This window comes from Schistocerca piceifrons, chromosome 9 (genome assembly GCF_021461385.2).
Source record: "Schistocerca piceifrons isolate TAMUIC-IGC-003096 chromosome 9, iqSchPice1.1, whole genome shotgun sequence".
In the NCBI taxonomy this organism is placed as follows: domain Eukaryota; kingdom Metazoa; phylum Arthropoda; class Insecta; order Orthoptera; family Acrididae; genus Schistocerca; species Schistocerca piceifrons.
Window position 1 is genome coordinate 138,946,724 of NC_060146.1, and position 22,085 is coordinate 138,968,808.

The 22,085-nt window shown below is 39.1% G+C and overlaps 1 protein-coding gene across 7 annotated transcripts in view; it reads right to left on the reverse strand.

Moving 5' to 3' along the window:
• LOC124717375 (zinc finger protein 501-like) overlaps nucleotides 1–22,085 on the reverse strand; it is a 442,600-nt gene that overhangs the window by 252,138 nt on the left and 168,377 nt on the right. For all 7 annotated transcript variants that reach the window (XM_047244212.1, XM_047244217.1, XM_047244213.1 and 4 more), the window contains exon 7: nucleotides 4,985–5,034. In XM_047244212.1, the coding sequence (XP_047100168.1) occupies nucleotides 4,985–5,034 (50 nt within the window). The remainder of the gene's footprint in view (nucleotides 1–4,984; nucleotides 5,035–22,085) is intronic.

Here is a 22,085-nt window from a genome sequence, read left to right on the forward strand (position 1 = left end):
GCTATTTGGGATGAAACTTTAAATTACTTGCCTATGATTCCATTACATATTACAGGATACATAAAGTTAAGCATTTATAATCATCCCTTTGTATACAAAGTGTCTCAAAAGGAATGGTCAGAATTCAGGGATATGATCAGAACAATCATTCGAAACAAAAAAAGTCCACTGAACATGGGCTCTAAAAGTCATGTGTTAAGAACTGCAACCACTAAATTTTCTTGCACTACATTTTCAATACTGTGAAACAAATCTCTTCTACTGCAAACTCTCTGCTTTCCACATTCTGAAAGGTGATATTATGGACCAAAACAAGAAAAAAAGTCCAGTATTCATGGGCTCTAAAGAGCATACCCTAAGAGTCATGAGAGCTTGTTCATCTTCACTGCTGTGAAACACCTCTCTCCTACTGAACAAGTGCTCATAGCTCTTAAGGCACGAATTTCAGAGCAGAGAGCAGTATATCATGTTCAAGTCATTGATATCCAGTGGAACCACATATCTCTTTGCTAGACCTTTTTTGCTTTGAATGATTGTCCTGTCACATCCCTGTATACTGACCATTCCTTCAGGGACACCATGTACATCTCAAGTACTACAATTATAGTATATTATCTATAGATTATTTTCCATGTGTAGAATATGCCCTAAAATGGCTTACAACTATCAGAGCCAATAGATTTGAACACAATATTTTTTTGGTGTAATGCTTGGATGCTAGTTACCACTCATTTGTTGCTTTGTTTGATAATAGAATGATTTTAGCAGAAGATTTTTATGTAACTGGCTCCAAGTCTGCTTATAAATGTCCTTAGGTGTTTTCTCATGTATTTTTTCATTATATAATCTATGTACTATTTCTCCATATCATATGCTATACAACATGCAATTTGAAATAACATGATTTGTCACTATTGTTACATATTTCACTTCAATTTGAAGGCAACTTTACTTTACTTTCCTTAGTCTCTTATGCATGTCATTTTTGTTTGTATATGAATACACTGCACAGCCAAAAAAGTTTGTGATTGCAATCTAGGTTACCTCAAAATGAAATTAATAGGACACCTTTCTCTCATTTTCATTTCTGCTATGAACAAACTACCAAAAAAATGGAGGTGGCACTTGAGGTATGTGGACAACCAATGTATTCATGTCTACGAGGCAATATTGCCACTACAGTTCCAAACTCCTCCAACTCTCTCCCTGTGGCAGAGAATGAACATCCAGTATGGCAGCAGTGTGAGCAGTATAATTATTGTGTGTGGTGTATGCTCTTGTTAGATAAATATTTTTTGAGGCACTTCTTTTGGCATAAATGAACTCAGTCAATGGTTGCTGCATCTCAGATACAGCGTCCTGTGTGTTGCTTATATTTCACTACCATTTCAGATACTTACTACAAACTTGTTTCATTTACATTTTTTTTTCTTTTCTTATTGACGGTGTCCTTGTTTATTGTCCTTAGATGTTCCCTGTACTGGGCTGTACAGCAGATTTCTTACTTAGTGTATTTAACTCACAGTCATGAGCCTATCACTACAATCAACTTCTTAATAGAGTGTTGGTCCACCTTTGGAATACAATATAGCAGCAATTCTGCATGGCATGAATCTGAGAAGTCATTGGTAGGTTTCCACAGATATACAGCACTACGGCACACAATTGCATCTGGTGCACAAAACATCAACCCAATTTCACTATCATGATCACCAAATCAGTGAAACATGATTCAAGCCTTGTGACACAGATGGTTGTCCTTCCGGAAGATGCTATTGTTGTTGGGCAAAGCATCAAGAATGAAGGGATACAGGTGATCTGCAACAATGTTCATCTAGTCCATACTAGTAATGCCAGCTGTCCAAAATGAAATAACCTAAATATGTCTACAAAAAATGCCAAAAAAAGCTCAAATAAATAGGGTGCACTGTTGTGAAGTTTCATTTTTGCATTAATTATACTGTGTAAGGTATTTATGGATAGAGGGAGGAGGTGGAGTATACATATAAGAAAATGCAGGAAAGTAGATATTGTTAGGAACTCAAACTATATAAACAATTTCATCAAATTTTATGTACAGGCAAGCCAAAATGTAATCAATGCTAATTTTGTTTTATTTTGGAATCAAGTTCTTGAAAAATAATTTACTCATATCAAACTCATATTTCAGTTTAAAATAACTTTAGGAAATAACTGTTCCATAGAGTTTTGCATCATATCTTATATGAGTATATGATGTTTCATTTTAATGGCTTTAATAGCCAGAGAGAAAATGTATAGATATTCAGAAATGAAAAGCTTCCAGAAGCAAAAGCTTCAGCAAAGCACAAAAGACTAAAAATTTTGGTGCATGTCTTATGCACCTCATTAGAGAAATGATTTATGGATGGAGTTGTACTTTGAATGCAGATTTAATAAGATTTTATTTGTATGATATGCATATAAAATATCAGTCCATATTTAAAACCTTGATATTTTGATGCAAACAACCTCATGTCAGTTTCTTTCGCACAACTATTTCTCACAATAAAAATATAAATAATGTTTCTGCTAGGTACTTACAAGACAAACTTTACAATATCTACACTGCAATATTACATTATTCCTTAAACTTAGCAAACTCCTGCACTCATTACAAGTTTGCTGTTCCCCTCCTAGGTTCAATCACTAGCACATTGTCTATTGCAACTGCAACTGTATGACTGCTGATTCAGCCTGCATAAATCAAAGTCTGCTTTGATTAGAACAGCTCCTTTTATTATTGTGAAGCTGCAATACCTTGTTAATGTCACCTATGCTGCAACAGCATTTCCACTAATGACCTCAACTGTTTATATTTCATAGTTTTATGGTCTTGGCGTGTCTCTTCCAGACTCATCAGCATACATATATACAAAACAGCTCTAGTTTGATTTTTAATCCAATCTAATAATACATTTTCATTGGATATTAAAGTGTGTTTTGAAATCTTAGTCCGATTCAAATGATTTTCCTCAGATCAACATGATTTAATGCTTTCCTGTAGTAAAAAAAAAAAAGGCTAGATGAGAAGGCAAATGGTTGTTAGAAAGAGCCGTGCTTCTGGACCCCAGCTAAATCACTCATTTTCTAGCTAAACGGTACTTAAAAAACTTCAATACAACAAAACTGTATCTATCAGGCAGTATGAGTAATTGATACCAATCGTCCTTACAATAAGAAGAATTAAATTTAACTTACAGATGATTACAGATGTAACGATTGCAGCCCACATTTTCATATGCTTTTTCTGATCTCAACAGATGAATAATTTTACCAGAGGGGTGTATGAGCATCTCAAAGTATGCTATTTCCTTTACCCTATAGACATTACTTAATTAAAGGAAAGTACATTGTTGGTGGAACTGGAGAACTTGGCTGTATGTTGTCACAGTAGAACGAATACATCAACATTAAGGCATGTTTACACTGAGTTCAAACATGTTCTGCAAAACTGTTTGCAGCTAGTACTGGACTATCAATGTTCACAACATGTCAGCAAGTTGGCAACACAAAACCAGTGTTCTACAGAGGTGTAGGTACACATCAAAGGAACACTGTTCCCACCCTCATACCACTAAATACCACAACACAGAGCTAGTGTTTGTTTTTGCTAGGTCTGTAGTGTTGGATGTTTGTAGGTTAGGGGCACCTAACGATAAGGTTATCAGCACCCATTTTGCCTGTTGTCTTCCTCTGTGTAAACAGAATCATGACTCCCTGTGTGTTAACAGAAGCATGACTGACTACAAAAAATTGCTTGGTGCCATTGGCAGTGATGTAGACAAAAAATTAAGTCTCTCATTCCTCAATATCACAGCAACAACAACAGGATTTGTTATCTAACTTTAAAAAATTTTTGTCCACACGTTATGTGAGCCGCCGCCCTATGAAACGATGGTGACAACAAAAGAAAATAGGATGATTTCTGTGAGGCAGAAATGAATGTATGTATGTAAGAAGTAATAGTCAGCAGAAAACACGGATGTCGCAGGAGGATCATCAACTGTAGATTTCACTGTCACATTCTTTGGAAGAGTGAGTGGAATAGAAGCCGAAGAAGTTTTTGTTATTGAGAATGATAATTTTGGTTAATTTTAATATGAAATATATAATCAATTAATTATATCTCTCAGTGCTACAACATAATTGAAGTATATGATCAATTAATTATACCACTCAGTGCTATAACACAATTGAAATATGTTTACATAATACTTCAACCTTTCAACTAAAGCTTCACAAACTGCAGGAACTATTTGAGATATGGCTGGCTTTGAAATGTGGAATAAATATGCAACACTTTGATAGGAATCTCCCATTGCCAAAAAACAAAGAGTATCAGCAAGTCTTTGCTTCACACGAATAACTTTTCTGAAATTTGTGTCTTTCCTTGAACAGGTCCTGCAATACTCATTAGAATTTTAATATCGAACAGGAACATCCTAGTGAAGATATGAATTACTAGAACCATCCTCCAAATTCAGCTCATATGGCATGTCATTCTGGCCACGTCTTATATAGGCCTAGTATGTTTTTTCCAATACTGATGACTACATCTTTTTCTTTGTCAGCTTACTTCACTGAGTATTATTAATGCAGCACCACATACCATTAATTCTCTCTCTCCACTTATTGCATAGCACTTGATGCAAAGACATAATGCGAAATGTTTCTTGACAGTTCAGCAACAATGTGGATACATATTTAGAAATGTTTGTCACTATTGTAGGTGGGAATATGAACAATGAGCAATGTCGCCAACAAACTGGAAATAATGATGTGAACAGAAACATGTTTTTATAAACTCAGTCGTAAATGCAGCTTTACAGGCATCACTGGGCAGTGTTAATGTATTGCATATATGTGTGTATACCTATATATTCTCTGGGCACTTAGAAAGTGAAGCTGCAAAACAACCCATGCACAAAATGAAAAACAAGGGATGCAAAAAACTGTACAATACCTTTCTGGTTCACTGCCACTGTTTATTGACTCTGATTCTTCTTTGAGATCCTGAAAGAGGTATTAAGAACATCTATAACAACAACAATAATAATAATAATAATAATAATAATAATACTCTGGATGACTGGAATACTGTGAGATATATACACTACATAAGAAGGAGGACAGAACTGACGTTAATAATTATAGAGGGACTTCCATTCATGTGTGTGTTTAGAGTTGGGTATTCAACAGTGAGGTTATCAGTGCCCATTTTCATTCTTCCTGTCTCAAACACAATTCTGTTGCAATGTCAACTGAACTGAACTGAACAACTTGAGGGCTAAATTCACAGATATCAAGAATGTTTCAGGCAACATGGATCTTGCCCAGAACAAATTTTAGTTCTGAAACTAATTCTTAGGCATAAGAATTATTGTGCAGCTTTGTGAATTTTAGAAAAGCTTGTGACTAAATAGACAGAATGTCTCTCTTTAAAATTATTAATTGACACTAACTCACACAAATTTTAAGATAAAATTCTGGGGAGAAATTTCAGAACACTTTGAAATTAGAAGAAGAGTGAGACAAGGTGATGTTCCTTAGAAAAAGCAATCCAAGAGATGTGCAAACTTAAATCAGAGCTTAAAATTTAAGTAATCAAATCAGGAAGACTCACTAGAAACAAACAGCAACTATTAAAGAAACAGCAAAAAGAGCAGGGCTCCAAAAATCATTTGAAAAAACAAAATAGGTATCTACCAACAACCTGGCACTCAATATTCAAAATACTAAATTGGAGATGATCGAAAGAGTTTCTCAGTTCAAATATTTAGGTAGAACTATCTGCGATGATCTAGAAACTATTGGTTATGACATTTGCTGTCACAAAATTGAACCAACTTTCAGGATTACAAAAGATATCTATAAAAGCAATGCATCTCAAAAAACACAAAACAGAGGCATTTCAACACTATTGCAAACCAGAGTGTCTTTATTGGGCTGAGACATTCATTCTAAACAGAAAGAGACAGACATTTAAGACATCAAAAGAGGTAATGAAAAGTAGTCTGGAAAATTTTACATCCAAATTATACTGTAGATGGAACACAGAGCCTAAGAGCAAATAAAGAAATTGAAAAGCATGCCAACATTTATTTGAATATGAAAAAAACACAGGCTAAAATTTTATGGGCATATCAAAAGACTGGAATCAAGCACATTAACTACATGGGTTGTAGAATTCTAAGACATTCACAGTAAAACTAAAACTGAAACTATAAAATGGACTGGTGCAGTAACAGAAGACCTCAATGAAGCATGAATAACACAACTTGATGTACCAGTCCCCTTCTAACAGCCTTCCTGCTTCATTCATCCTATGTTGTTTTGCTTCCAAATTAGTATAATTTGTTCACTCTGTTTACTATATGGTCACCAATTCTGGTGCAAAGTTCGTCATTAGTCTCATTTGAGTTGCTCCTCAAAACTCTCAGTCCATATCCCTGCTCAAAATGTTGTACATCCCATTTGGGAAGTTCTGTAATTTTTCCACTCACACAGATGATCACATTGCCAAAAGGAATCTCATGATTAATAGTCTTTCACTCCAATTTTGGTCCCACCTCTGAATTTTTCATTTCCTTCATTGTTGCTTCAAGTATATGTTGAATTGTAGTCCAGAAAGACTACTTCCATGCTTAGACCCTTTTTAATCAAGAACTTCCTTCTTGGTCTTCCATTCATATTATTTCTTCTTCGTCCTTGTATACATTTCCCTATAACGTACACAAATTTGTCTGAGTGTTTGAAACATTTTTCACTACTTTTCATTACCAAATGCTGTTTCTATGTTGACAAATCTCATAAAAGCACCTTGAGTTTTCTTTAGCCTTTCATCCATTATCAAGCAAATACTAACATTAATTTCAATCAACTGCTGGTCATTGTGTATATTTGTTGGTACCAGCTCCACAACAATTTTTACCACTGTACCTTATTCTAGAGATCACAATCACAAGTCAGTCCAGTTCTCTCTCTTTTTAATTATTAGTTATCTAATTTCTAACCTACACCCATCCTTGTTCAATTAGAATGCTTGCATTTTGTTTACAAGTTGATTAAAACCTGGATACTTTTTCATACATTGGTCTAAGGTATGAACACATTTTGAAATGTCCATTTTCAATGCATCTGGTAAATCATTATAGCCAAAGATGACCATGATACATTATTAAACAATGGAAAATCCAGGATGGAATGTAACAATATAATGAAAGAGATAGTTGCTGCTCACAATATGGTGGAGATGCTGAGTCGCAGAAAGGCACAACAAAAAGACTGTTGGAAAGTTGGCTTTCGGTCAACAGGGCATCTGTCAAAAAGAGACACCACACACACACACACACACACACACACACACACACACACACACACACACACATGACCACAGTCTATGGCAGCTGGAGCCATACAGCAAACAGCATTGCATTATGGGAGAGGCAACTGGGTCAGGGTAAGGAGGAGGCTTTGGCAGGAAGGGGGAGGGATGCAAGGCAGGAGTGGGGGATGGTAAATGCCTGCTCAGAGTGTGTGGGGATGAGGCAGAAGTAAGACAGCTAGGTGCAGTCAGGAGGTCAGACAGAGGGTGGGGGAGGGTAGTGGAAAAGGAGAGAAGTAAAAAGACTACATGCGTTGATGGAATGAGAGATGAGTAGTGCTGGAATGCGAGAAGGGAAGGGACTAGATGTGTAAGGACAATGACTAACGACAGTTGAGGCCAGGAGAATTATGGGAACATAAGGTATATTGCAGGAAGATGTCCCACCTGCACAATTCAGAAAATCTGGTGCTGGTGGGATGGATCCAGATGGCACAGGCTGCAAAGCAGTCATTGGAATGAAGGACGTTGTGCTGGTCAATGTGCTCAGCAACAGGGTGGTCCAGTTGTTTCTTGGCCACAGTCTGTCAGTGGCCATTCATGCAGACAGGTTGTCATTCCACATATAATGCAGGACAGTGGTTGTAGCCTAGCTTGTAGATCACGAGTGGTTTCACAGGTGGTCCTGCGTTTGATGGGGTAGGTGATGTTTGTGGTGGTGGGATGATGTACGGGACAGGTCTTGTACCTAGGTCTACAACAGGAATATGAGACATGAGACAAGGGGCGGGGAGGAGGGGTTGTGTAGGGATGGACAAGGATATTGTGTAGGTTCGGTGCACAGTGGAATACCATTGTGGGAGGGGTAGGAAGGTTAGTGGGTAGGACATTTCTAATTTCAAAGCACACTGAGAGGTAGGCATAACCCTAGTGGAGAATGTAATTCTGTTGGTCCCTGGGTGGTACTGAGTCATGAGGGACAAGCTCCTCTGTGACTAGAGAGTGGGGCTTTGGGAGATGTTGGATAACTGGAAAGATAACGCACTAGAGATCTGTTTTTGTACAAAGTTGGGAGAGTAATTAAGATCTGTAATGGCCTTTGGCAAAGGTGGTGTTCAATAGTGGTAAGGTCATGGGCATTCCCTTTACAATATCATCCCTAATACCCATGGCCTAAATGCTACTGAACACTACCACTCCCAAATGCTGACAGATTCCAAACTAAACACCTCCTTGCTCGTTGCCATGACCAACTACATCCTCACCCACACAATTGCCTCTCCTTTGAAGGTATTACCTACAAAAAAAATCTGGGTATGGCTATGGGCACCTGCATGGCACCACCCTATGTCACCCTATTCATGTGCCATCTAGAGAAATCCTTCCTAAAGATGCAGAATCCCAAACCTCTCACCTGGTTCAGATTCATTGATGACATCTTCGTGATTTGGATTGAGGTTGAGGACAACCTATCCACATTCCTCCAGAACCTCAATACCTTCTCCCTCATTTGCTTCACCTGGTCCTACTCAACCCAACAAGCCACCTTCCTAGATGTTGGCCTCCACCTCAAAGATGGCTACAGCAGTAACTCTGTCCATATCAAACCTACCAACCACCAGCAATATCTCCACCTCGACAGCTGACATCCATTACATACCAAGAAGTCCCTTCCATACAGCCTGGCTACCTATGGCCATAGCATTGTAGTGATGAGCAGTATCTCTTGAAATATACCAAAGGTCTCACTGAGGCCTTCACAGATTGTAATTACACTCCCAACCTTGTACAAAAACAGATCTCTTGTGCCTTATCTTTCATCACCCATCACCTTGAACAGTCCACCATCTGGCCACAGGGGAGCCTTCCCCTTGTGACTCACAAGGGAAACTACCCATTGCACTCCCCTCAGATTTAGTGGTAAGAGGGCCCAGTGGACAGCTAGTCAAAAACTGAAAACAGATCAAGAATGAAAACAGGAAGAAGGTGTACTGGACTGTGGGGAAAAAAATTGAAACAGTGAACAGTCCAAGAACAAAAAGTGCAATATAGACCAGGCTGGACGAGAAATGGTGTCTTGGGTAAGTGGTTACAGTGTTAGACTGCAAAGTGGACAAGCCACATCTGAACTTCCCTTGTGCCAGCTTTTTTTTTTAATGTTCACTTTATTCAAATTTGTGTCTGTGTTGTGGTGTAGCAGCTGTTTGCAACAGAAAGGTTAAAATAGGGACCTATAATGACAGCAGATTCTGCACAACTACTCTATTAGCAACCAAAAGGAAGTGGCTTTCGAATAGGAACTGCAAATATTTGATGACAAAAGACAAGTCAACCGAATCCTTGACTTGAAAATATTCCTAATGTGTCATACAACGCATCAGTGACAGTACGTGTGTCTTATGAGAGGAATCTCTTATTGATGCACTTAATTTGTACAGCTGGTAAGTGAGTGAGATATGTCTCCTTGACTGATATAGGCATTTGTACAAAGGTGAATGTTATCATTCCCTAGGAAAGGATAAAAACATAACAGTTTGTCATGTAAATTGCAACAAATGAATGCACCAGTTTCACAATCACACAGTTTCTCTGTGCTCTTTCAAAACATCTGTTTTTAATATTTTTACACTTGCATTTCATTTCTGAAGCCTTGACTCTTGAATTCCTTTATTGTAACATAGTTCACACCCATTTCTTTGTTGTTTTCATTTTTGTGAGACGTCCACTTTCATCTCATCTGTTCTCACTATTCATCACATTTACTTGTGATGGTACTGTATTCTTACCACATGATTCATATTCTATAACCAATGTATAGTATGACAACTTCCAGGACTACAGAAAGAGAACAAACATTTCAATGCCTGGACAGACAGGTACAAATATTGTGAAGAAATAAATAAATGCCACGAGGGAGTTTTTAACATCTTGCCCACTTGCCAGTCCAACACTATGACCACTCACCCACAACCTCATTGCTTTTTCAGGCTGCTCTACATTGCACTTCTAGTTTTTGGAATGTTCACTATTTCTATTTTGCTTTTCTTTTCACAGTTAAGTACACCTTCCTGTTTTCATGCCTGATCTACGTTCAGTTTTTGATAAGTTATCCACTGGGTCATCTTACCACTAAATCTTAGGGGGGGAGAGGGGTGATGGGCAGTTTCCCTCATCAGTACCACCCAGGACTGGAGAGACTGAATTACATTCTCCGTCAGGGTTAAGACTATCTCTCGTCATGCCCAGGGTTAAGACTATCTCGCGTCGTGCCCTGAAATGTGAAATATCCTACTCACTAACCTCCCACCCCTCTCACAGTGGTATTCTGCCATCCACTGAACCTACACAATATCCTCGTCCATCCCTACATGACCTCTGCTCACAACTCCTTGCCTCACGGCTCATATCCATGTAATAGACTTAGATGCAAGACCTGTCGATTACATCACCCCCATGACCACCTACACCAGTTCAGTTATAAGATCATCCCATCAAAAGCAGGGCCTCCTGTAGAACCAGTCATGTGATCTACAAGCTAGGCTGCAACCACTGTGCTGCATTCCACATGGCATGACAACCAACAAGCTTTCTGTCTGTATGAATAGCTACTGACACACTGTGGCCAAGAAACAAATGAACCACCCTGTTGCTTAGCATGCTACCCAGCACAACTACCTTCATTCCAATGACTACTTCACAGCCCCTGCCAGCTTTTCTCAATTGTGCATGTGGGAACTCTCCCTACAATATAAACTATGTTCCCATAATCCTCCTGGCTGAACCTCTGTTAGCCATTGTCCTTACCCATCTAGCCCCTTCCCTGTTTCCATTCCAGCACTACACAGCCCTCATTCCACCAAAGCACCTACTCTTTTTACTTTTCTCCTTTTCTACTGCCACTCCCCCATCCTCCAACATCCGCCATATAATCTCATGCTGCACCTAGCTGCCTTACTCTCCACCTCATCACTGCACATTCCCAGCTACGCTTTACTGCCCCCTACTCCTAATTCTGCATCCCCACTCCCTGCCCCAGCATCCTCCTTACCCCCACCCAGTTGCCTCTCCCATAATGCACTGCTGCTTGCTGTCTGTCTCCAGCTGCCATAGACTGAGGTCGTGTGTGTGTGTGTGTGTGTGTGTGTGTGTGTGTGTGTGTGTGTGTGTGTGCACGCGCATATCCATGTGCACTTGTACACACCTATTTTTCACAAAGACCTTGCTGGCTGAAAGCTAACTTTCTCACAGGTTTTTTGGTAAGCCTTTCTGGAACTCAGCATCTCCGCTATGTGGTGAGTAGCAACTATCCTTTTTGTTATATTGGTACTTGATACATTATTTCTTCTTTTCCTGTGTTGAGGATCCATAATATATTTTGTGGAACAACATTCCCATCTTTAATGGTTAGCTTTTATGTAAATTCTCCATAAATGTTTATGTATCCCGTATAATGCTTAAAATTTTTTGCATGATCTCTTCCGCTTCAAAATCATCTGGAATTTGAAGTTACAATTGTGGGGATGGGAAATAAAGTTGACATTCAAAGGAAATGAGAAATGTTTGAGCATAATTAGAAATGTCAGTTTTAATGAAAATTTAGATCTTGTCATGGAGATAACAGTGATGTGAATAATCCAAGAATGTGCAACTGAGCATACAGCCACTAATGAAACAGAATTCAATGATTCCTGCAAAAGATACCACTCAGACTGGAACACAGAGTGTTCAATCCTTAAATCAAACAGGCTTGCTTTCATAATTACTCTCTGAATTTGATCTTAATGAACTGCACATAGAGGGTCTTTGTGAAATTCATTGTCTGGGCAGTGATGAAATACCCATGATGGTAAAACAGTCCTTTACTCAAGGCAAAATGATCAGCATTTGCATCTTGTTGGGGTCTAGTTAATGATCGACTCATCATTCGTGTTCATCACACTACTCACATGAGGAAAACTACTGTGCAGGTCTATTTGCCATCAGAATATTCAAATTAATGAAGACAAGGGAATTTTTCATGAACAATTGTATGATCTATTTGATGAAATACTCAATCATGATCTTAAACTTCTTATAGATGATATGAATGCATTACTTTGGCAATGACTATATTATCCCGCAGCCTCCATGGAATCTGTATAGGCAATAGTTTCCTTTAACTTAAAATGATATGTAAGAAGACCTAGCATTCACCTGAAGGAAACAGTCTAAATTATAGTTACCACATTCGTTTGAACAGACAATGGAAGTCCTCTTTGTGAGATACACAAACCTATCATGCTGCAGACATTGGGTAGGGTCATTTCTTGGTCCGAGAGAACTTGAAAGTGAAGTTCAAATTGTGGCAATGCCAACAACATAAGCAGAAATCATCTGATGTAGCAAAGTGAAAGGTAAAGTAGGAAGTTCATTTGTAATCAGCCTTAAAAATCTATAACAGGTACATCAAGATCAATCAGATGATGTTGAAATGAAATGGTTTAAACTCAAGGATTCTGTGATTACATGTACTGTAGGGACAAGTGGAAGACAGAGTGAAACACAGAAAGAGCAATAAATCCAAGACTATACTTGGCATCCGATAAGATGAAAGGATGATGGTGAAGTAACACAGTGAAATAGCTAAAGATCAGAAACTTCAATTTACTAAACAAAAATACATCAACTTACACTGCGGCATCAAAAGCAGTTGTAGAGACAAAAAAATAAATAAATAAATAAATAAAAATTAAAAAAAGTGAATTCAACAGAAAAGTAGAGGGGTGCAAAATGATGCATCTCAAATTGACACCAGGGCATTGTACCATATCATTTGAGAACTTTTACTTCAACATCTGCATCTACATCTATATCTACATCTACGTCCATGCTCTTCAAACTACTGCACAGTGTGTAGCAGAGGGCACCCTGTACCACTACGAGTCATTTCTCTTACTGTTCCACTCATGGATACAGAGAGAGGAAAATTGTCTACATGCCTCTGTATGAGTCCCTAATTTCTCATACCTTATCTCCATGGACCTAACACGAGATATATACAGGGCAAGTCAAAAGTCCTTGGACACTTCATAAATTGGGGGAAAATTGAAATGTGATGATAGGAACATAGGTTTGACATGGGGCCGTGACCTTTGGAGTGAATGTCATTCATGGCCGCCAGCTTGAAATCTGCCATTTTGGATTCAAGACATTTTTTTAAATGGGAAGGGGGGTGTATGACACATCAAATAACACTCGCTTGAGCTCTGGAATTTAGTGGTATAATTTGTTTTTGTCTATCTTGTACAGTTTAGAGGTTATTACTGTTCAAATTACCTTCATACCAACTGTTACAACACATGTTCTACATGTTGTCCATCCCATGCAAAGCACAACTGTAGTCACCGCAACCACTCTGACTGCACACGAAGGAAAGTGTCTCCTGCAATTTGGTCATAGACTTGTTGTATGCGTTCCTCCAGGTGTCTCAAATCATGGATGTTCTCATCATACACTATCTGCTTAAGATGTCCCCTGGAGGACTGCGACTACAGTTGTGCATTGCACGGGATGAACAACATGTAGAACATGTGTTGTAGCAGTCGGTATGAAGGTAATTTCGCAACTTTGAACATTAATAACTTCTAAACTGTACAAGATAGACAAAAACAAATTACACCATTAAATTCCAGAGCTCAAGCGAGTGTTATCTGATGTGTCATACATCCCCTTCCCATTAAAAAAAAAAAAAAAAAAAAAAAAAAGACTTGAATCCAAAATGGCGGATTTCAAGCGTGGGGGCCATGAATGACATTCACTCCGAAAGTTGTGGCCCCACATCAAACCTATGTTCCCATCATCACATTTCAATTTTCCCTTTAATCTTCCAACTTATGAAGGTGTCCAAGGACTTTTGACTCGCCCTGTATTTGCAGTAGTAGGATTGTCCTGTAGTTAGCTTCAAGTGCTGGTGCTCTAAATTTTCTCAATAGTGTTCCCTGAAAAGAATGTCACCTTCCCTCCAGCGACTCCCGTACTAGTTCTCAAAGTGCCTCCGTAACATCTGCACGTTGTTTGAACTCCTCAGTAACAACTCTGGTGGCCCGCCTCTGAACTGCTTTGATGTTTTCCTTTAATATGACCTGGTACGGATCCCAAACACTGGAGCAGTACTCAAGAATAGGTCACACTAGTGGCATACATGCAGTTTCCTTTACAGATGAACCCCACTTTCCTAAAATTCTCCTAGTAAATTAAAGTCTACCATTCTCCTTCTTTTACAATCCTTAGAGCCCCTTTCCATTTCTATCACTTTGCTATGTTATGTGTAGATATTTAAACAATGTGACTGTGTCAAGCAAGACACTACTAATGGTGTATCTGATCATTCTTGTTGTGGTCTTCAGTCCAAAGGCAGGTTTGATGAGTTCTCCATGCTACTCTATCCTGTGCAAGCCTCTTCATGTCCTAATAACTACTGCAACATACATCCTTCCAAATCTGCTTACTGTATTCATCTCTTGCCTTCTCCTACATTCTTTACCCCCCACTCTTCACTCCAATACTAAACTGGTGATGCCTCAATGTCTCAGCATATGTGCTATCACCTGATCCCTTCTTTTGGACAAATTGTGGCCCAGATTTCTTGTCTCCCCGATTCTTTTCAGTACTTCTTCATTAGCTACATGATCTACATATCTAATCTTTAGTTTTCTTATTTATCCTCTCTACTTCAGCAAGCATCGGTTATTTTGCTGCCCAAATAACAAAACTGGTCTATTGCTTTAAGTCTCTTGTTTCCTACTCTAATTCCCTCAGCATCACCTCATTTAATTTTGCTATATTCCATTATCCTTGTCTTGCCTTTGTTGATGTTCATATTATATCCTCCTGTCTAGTCCATTCAACTACTCTTCCATGTCTTTTGGTGTCTCTGACAGAATTACAATGTCATCTGCAAATCTCAAGATTTTTATTTCTTCTTCCTGAATTTTAATTCTTACTCCAAATTTTTCTTTGGCTTCCTTTACTGCTTGCTGAGTGTACAGATTGAATAACGCTGGGGATAGGCTATAACCCTGCTTCACTCGCTTCTCAACCACTGCCTCCCTTTCATACCCCTCAACTTTTATAACCGCCATCTGGTTTCTATACAGGTTGTAAATAGAATTTCGGTACCCATCTTTTACCCTTGTTACCTTAACAATTTCAAAGAGAGTATTCGAGTCAAATTCTTTCTCTAAGTCTACAAATACTATAAAGGTAGGTCTGCCTTTCCTTATTCAACCATCTAAGATAAGTTGAAGGCTCAGTATTGCCTCATGTGTACTTACATTTCTCCAAAATTTAAACTGATCTTCCTCAAGGTCTGCTTCTAACAGTTTTTCCATTATTCCATACAGAAATAATGTCAGTATTTTGCAATCATTACTTATTAAATTGACACTTTGTTCATCTTTGTACCTTTCAGCCACTGCTTTCTTCGGAATTGGAATTATTACATTCTTCTTTAAGTCTAATACAGCTTGCATGCGAGAGGGAAGAGTTTTGTCATGCCCGGCTCTCTCAAGACCATCAGTTGTTCTTATGGAATGTTGTCTACCCCAAAGGACTTGATTTGATTTGGGTCTTTCAGTGCTCTGTCTAATTCTTCTCACAGTATTACATCTCCTATCTCACCTTCATCTACATCTTCCTCCAGTTCTACACTTTTGCCTTTAAGTTCATCTCCCTTGTACAGTCCTAAATACTTCTTTCCCTTCTTTTTCTAGTACTGGATTTCCATCTGAGCTCTTGATATTTGTACAGCTGCTTGTCTTTTCACCAAAAGTCTCTTTCATTTTACTGTAAGTGGTGCCCAATTTTTCCCTAGTGAAATGCACTTCGAAACCCTTACGTTTGTCCTCTAGCCATTCCAAACATCATGGGTTTCTTTTTCCTACCCATCTGCATTAACTTACATTTTTCTACATATAGAGCTAGCTGCCACTCATCACATTAACTAGAAATTTTGTCTAAGTCATATTGTATCCTCCTAAAGCCACTCATCTTCGACACTTTCCCATACACCATAGCACCATCCGCAAACAACTGCAGATTGCTTTCCACCTTGTCCACCAGATCATTATGGACACAGAAACTAATAGTGGTCCAATTACATTTCCCTGGAACACTCCTGACGGTACCCTTGTCTCCGACGAACACTTTCCACCAAGGACAACGTATTAGGTTCTACTACTTAAGAAGTCTTTGAGCCACTTACATACCTAGGATCTTTCCATGTGCTTAAACTTTCATTAACAGTCTGCAGTGAAGTACAATGTAAAATGCATTTTGGAAATCTAGAAATATAGAATCTGCATGTTGCCCTTCATTCCTAGTTCATAGTATATCATGTGAGAAAAGGGTAAGCTGAGGTTTGCATGAGTAGTGCTTTCTAAAACCATACTGATTCAGAGACAGAAGCTTTTTGGTCTTAAGGAAATTTATAATAGTGGAATTCACAGTATCTTCTAAAATTCTGCAGCAGATGTTAAGATCACTGGTCTGTATTTTTGCAGGTCCTTTCTTTTACCCTCTTACATACAGGATTCACCTGCACCTTTTTTTCCAGTTGCTTGGGACCTTGGCTGTGTGAGAGATTCACAATAAGTGCAAGCTAAGTACGGGGGAGGGGGGACAATGTCACACACTACTCTTTGTAAAATCGAACTGGGATTCCATTAGGATATGGTGACTTACTTGTTATCAACTCTTTCAGTTGTTTCTCTACACCAGGGATGATTATTACTATATCATACATATGGGACACTCTGTGAAGGTAAACGACGACATGTTCGTACTCATCTGGGCCTCCTTTGTGGCATATGTCATATAAGGACATTATTTATTATGCTATGAGACCAATAAACTGCTGTGTTCAGCTATATTTTTTATTACAATAGACCTACTTTGGCATGACTGCCATTGCCAGGTTATATCAGGTGACCTTGATGTCCATATGATATCACTGTTTTTGCTGCTGTCACTATGGTATAAGTTTGCTTCTTTAACATTGGTGGAACTATAGAAGGCATTAAACTATAGCTGGACCAGTTACCTCTGAAGTCAATACAGCTGTCAATTAACATCCCTATGAAATAAATTTTCAAAATTGGAAAAGTTCAGAAATAACTGCTCTGGCTACATTTTAATTTCTATAGCTCCACCAATACCACAGAAGCAAACATATATAGTAATGACAGTAACCAAAACAGTGATATCACATGGACATCAAGACCACCTGATATAACCTGATCATGGCAATCACCCCACAATAGACCTATTTTAATAAAAAATATAATCAAACACAGCAGTGACTTGGCCTCACAGCAAACTTATAAAGGTACGTTTGTATGATTCTCCTGTGTGAACAATTTCTTAAGCACAAAATTTAAATCTTTGGTGTTCAGTTTGCTATCTTCAATTTCCATACCAGACTGGTCAACGAGTGAATGCATGGAAGCTTTAGCCCTGCTTAGTGATATTACATAGAACCAGAATTTTCTCGCATTCTCGGTCAGATATTTTGGTAAGGTGTGACAATGTTAGGTGTTACATATGCTTTGCGAATAGATCTTTTCAAAGATGCACAAATCTCTACTAAACTCTGCCTGTTGTTATTTGCACATTCTCTTCCGAAACAAGGGCATAACAGCCTCTGCTTCGCCACCATTTTCTGAATTTCTTTGTTAAGCCACAGTGGGTCTTTTCCATCCTTAATCCATTTACTACACACATATCTGTCCACTGAATGATTCCCTATCTGTTTAAACTTTACCCATAATTCCTCGATTTCTATCATACCAAAGCTAAATGATTGCAATTCACTGACTAAGTTACATGCTAGCAACTGTTTATCTGCTCTTTCTAACAGAAACATTTTCCTAATCTACTTGACTCACTTATTAACTTCTGTAGCCATAATCATTGAATCTCGATCTATACTGATACCACCAATAAGGTTTGACCTGTTTGTAGCTACAAAGTCTAAGATATTTCTATTGTGTGTGGGCTGCTCAAGACAGTTTTTGGTAAAAGTGTTCAAAAAGTACTTCACTAGACTGTCTGTCTGTACCCTCTCTGCAATGCATCCATAGACATCCCAGTCTATAATCAGTAGATTAAAGTCTCCTCAAACTAGTATTGCATGATCTAGGTATGTACACACTACTGACCATGGACTTTCTTTGAATGACTCTAGAACTGTCACAATGGAATCAGGCGGCCGCTAAAAACATCTGACAATCAACTTGATTTCACCTACAACTGTCACATACAACAAGATGACTTTGCTGTCATACTCAATTTCAGCCTCAACAGAGACAATAGTTTTGTCAACTGCAATGGACACTCCCCCTCCTGTGGCATCTAACCTGTCCTCCTGATAAATGTTCTAAGACTCACTAAATATCTCAGAGCTTTCTACTTTGGGTTTAGCCAGCTCTCGGTCCCAAGAGTAATTTGGCATGAGAAATTTCCTGGAGGGCAATAAATTTGGGAACTTTGTTAAAAATACTTCGACAAATTACTGATAAAATTTTGACAGTCAAAATGTCTTTACTCTAAAAGTAGTCTGATTTCCCCATGTGCATATCGACTGGTGAGTGTTCATGAGTGTACCTCATACTCCCACCTAGCCTAAAAATCCGCCATATGCACTCAACAAGTACTCTGCTACCTGAATAGCTGCTTCCTTTATGTAGTGCATTCCTGACCTATTAAAGGGAGTCCTACACATTCCCACCCAATAATGTAGGTCTAGAAATCTGCAACCAACACTGCCACAGAGTTGACAAAGCCTTTGGTTGAGACCCTCCACTCAGTTCCAAACCAAAGGACCCAGATCAACTCTGGGAACAATGCCGCAGACTGCAAGGTCTGTTTGCACCCCATGTGCAAAGTTGGTTGGTTGATTTGAGGGAAGGGACCAAACAGAGTTATCATTGGTCCCATTGGATTAGGGAAGGATGAGGAAGAATGTCAGTCAAGCCCTTTAGAAGGAAACATCCTGGCATTTGACTGGAGATATTTTGGGAGTTCACAGGAAACCTAAATCAGGATGGCCAGACATGGGTTTGAACCATCGTCCTCCCGAATTTAAGTTCAGTGTGCTAACCTCAGTACCAACTGGCTTGGTCACGTGGGAGGTCAGCAGCCTCCACTACCTCCATCAGCCACCTCTATGAACTGAGAATGGCCTCAGAACCAACACGACAGGTATCATCAGTTCTGATGTGAGCCAAAACTCACAGACAACTGCATCCTGCAAACTGCATACCTGCAGGTAAGGCCACCTCCACATCTCAGATGAGGCCCACAGCATACATACTGAGTGTGCAATGGGTTTGTTTCCAGCCCTGAATGCTATCTTCCTAAGGTGCTCCATAACGCACCTATCATGGGGCTCCTGATAACAAGCAAACCCCTGCCCATATGTGCTTGCTCAGATCCTGCTGCAGAAATGACCACCTGTTCTCTCACAGGGTAAACAGGCAAGGCCAGACACCCAGCCTCCACACTGGCCCTCCATCTTGAGCAACACGAATGCAATATCACCCGCCATTCACCTTGCTGCGAGGGCAGATCCACTGCATCGGGTACATTACAAGGTGCCTCAGTAGCAGAGCCTGTGGGCCAAACAAGCAACACCTGAGGTGCCAACTGTGACATGCCAGATTCTTTGCCACCACTACACCCCCAGGCAGCAGCCTGAATGCGGCTGACTGTATTTGAAACTGCATTTAACTGTTTGCAAATTGCGACTAGCACCTCATGCATCTGCACAAAGCATACACACATTCTACCCATCCTAGCAAGACTAACTGAAGAAGTAAACTATAAAATCTGACAGATACTTAGACATGCAACTTGTTACCCTCCGGATGTGTTACCAATGGACACTGATACCTTAAGGAACTGTGCAGCTGTCTGTTCAGAAGAAATGACAACTGAGCTACGGACTGCCTGAATTTAAACTTACAATGCATGTAATTTAAGAAATACGATCTACCAAGAAAACACAGGAAAAGCTAAATATGTAACTTGTTGCCCTGGAGATTGTCACAGGTGATAGCTGGAGCCAGGCTGAACTGAATGGTCACTTGTCTGCAAAACAAACAAATGAGCAACTATTGTGCTACTTACTGGACACCGTAATTTTTCAGGCACCTCATAAATGATAAAACTGGAATACTTCTATCCACAAAAGATGAACAAGCTGCACAATGAGTTGAGAACATCAAAGAAACCTTACACCAGCCCAATCAATATACAGCTTACAACTTTAAAATGAGCCAAAAATGTAACAGCTAGTGGTAAAAACAGGTAATCTCACAAAAGCAGTTGTGTGTGTAGCATTCATAACATTTAAAAGCAATACAGTGGCTGAAATTATGTAATACAAGAGGCCTTGATTTCATTTGTCTCTTTATTAAACTGTGTAATATCGAAACAAGTTTGCTGGCTTCCACAGCCAGTGTCATTTTGAAAAAAATAATTCTGAGTAATAGGCCACACCATTACAAAACACTAAAGCAACTAAATAGCTGATTTTTTGACTGTTCAAGGAGGAAACTTAGTTCCTTTATGGTTTTATAACAACATGGCACAATGCCCAAAATTATTTTATTCAGAATGTGCAATGCCTGTTGGCAAACATGGCAATCTGCAGAAGACTTGGTGCGTGTGATCATTGTTAAACTACAAAATAAGGATATCCAACCACACATACAAATTGTAGGGTATCAAGCTTCTATCAGTGGCAGGGAAAGTCTTTTTGCCTTGTTCTAAAAAAGATACAAACAGCAGCAAACTGTCAACAACAAGAAGAACAGGCTGTCTTTTGAAGTGGAAGGCTGTGCTTTGAACAAATACTTGTTCTGAAAAAAAATATAGAATAATGCACAGACTTTCACTGTTTGCTGCACCTTAACTTCATTGGGTTTAAAAACGCTTTCGACAGCATACACTAAGAATCATTGGAGAATACTGGAAGCCTGTGTGAAATTCCTAACCATCTCACTGATGTTTTCAGAAACTTATATCTCAAGTTGCTGCATAAAAACATACAATGGATAGAAACCCTTTCTTTAGAATTCTGAAAGGTGTTAGACAAGGATGCATTTCATCACCATTCCTTTCATATTGTCACATCATCACAAGACTCCAGACCAAGTCCACAAGCAAGATTGTCAACGAAGTACAGCACTTTGCACCGAAAGCACACCTATTATGAACAGTAACTTACAGTAAGAACAAAAGAGAACTGAACTCCTGGACAGAAACTGCTGTAGTTTACACAAGCATAGAATATGCCATAATACACAAACATGAGAAATTTCAAGAACTTTCCAGAATTGATAGATAATAGATAACAAATAATTGCTGGTGGTTCGATTTGAGCTGGCGACCTACACCACACTACATGCAGCACAGCTTTTAGCAATGCTCCTCCTCCTGGAGAATTCCTCCAGGGAGTTCAAATGGTTCAAATGACTCTGAGCACTATGGGACTTAACTGCTGTGGTCATCAGTCCCCTAGAACTTAGAACTACTTAAACCTAACTAACCTAAGGACATCACCCACATCCCTGCCCGAGACAGGATTCGACCCTGCGACCGCAGCGGTCGCGCGGTTCCAGACTGTAGCGCCTAGAACTGCTTGGTCACTCCGGCCGGCCCCTCCAGGGAGTCAACTACAGCATCCTCAATCTAGATTTTG